The sequence below is a fragment of the Pediculus humanus genome, genomic scaffold (assembly GCF_000006295.1).
Source record: "Pediculus humanus corporis 1103172107718 genomic scaffold, whole genome shotgun sequence".
In the NCBI taxonomy this organism is placed as follows: Eukaryota; Metazoa; Arthropoda; class Insecta; order Psocodea; family Pediculidae; genus Pediculus; species Pediculus humanus.
This window is the reverse complement of record NW_002987322.1, coordinates 44,641-45,515: the sequence shown is the minus strand read 5'-3', so window position 1 is coordinate 45,515 and position 875 is coordinate 44,641. Positions and strand designations below refer to the sequence as shown.

Genomic DNA, 875 nt, shown 5'->3' with positions numbered 1-875 from the left:
AAAAAAAAAAACAAATAATTTTAAATTCAAAATTTTTTTTTATACTTAAAAAATTTTTAAAAAAATAATCGTACCTTATTTAGTGCGTGCACTTGTATTTTAGCAGCACCAATATCGTGTAAATCCCTTTCAGAATCGTACTTTAAATCATTAGAAACTGATACCCAGACAGCTTTTTTTCTACCCTTGAGATAATTTTCAAAAATTATTCCTGCAATAGTTCTACCCTTACCGACACCGGCGCCATCTCCTATTAGAAAACCGGCTCTTTTGCCTAAAATATCGATTTATAATTATTAAATTTATAATAAAAGACAAAATTTTTGAATAATAAAATTAATAATTTTCTACGTACCATCTGGTAATACGTGATCATGCTGTTGACTGGCATAAGTAATTGCCTCTAATTGAAGAGCAGACAGTGCACCAGATACAATACATTCATCAGGTAGAGATAATTTGTACCAAACGTCTGTGGGTTCAACACTGGATAAAGAAGCCGTTTCTACAACAGGATCTGGATGCTTTTTTCCTAATTTTACTAATTAAAAAAAATTAAAAATAAGTTAAGCAAAATTTTTATTATCAATACAGCAACTCCTTTCTTTCAACGTACATTTAGAGGGCATATAATCGGCATATGTTTCTGCAACTCCCATATCATCTTCTTCTTCCTCTTCCTCAGGTTGATTTGGAATACCAAACTAAATGAAAAAAAAAAAAAAAAAAAAAAAAAAATTTTATTCATAAAATAAAATAGTGAATTTCGGTCAACTTATAATTTACTATTTAAAATCTTTACCTTTTCATTATTCATCCACATCTGGCTGACTGTTTTTCCAGATAATTGATTTGCACCTGCTGCAAGGCCCATA

At 29.6% G+C, this 875-nt stretch overlaps 1 protein-coding gene across 1 annotated transcript in view; it reads right to left on the bottom strand.

Annotated features, from left to right (window-relative positions):
- Positions 1 to 875, bottom strand: part of Phum_PHUM315990 (uncharacterized protein) — a gene marked incomplete at both ends in the record, with an annotated part of 7,508 nt that overhangs the window by 4,416 nt on the left and 2,217 nt on the right. Inside the window, 4 exons of the mRNA XM_002427328.1 lie at positions 75 to 274; positions 356 to 517; positions 617 to 704; positions 803 to 861. Coding sequence (XP_002427373.1) covers positions 75 to 274; positions 356 to 517; positions 617 to 704; positions 803 to 861 — 509 coding nt within the window. The remainder of the gene's footprint in view (positions 1 to 74; positions 275 to 355; positions 518 to 616; positions 705 to 802; positions 862 to 875) is intronic.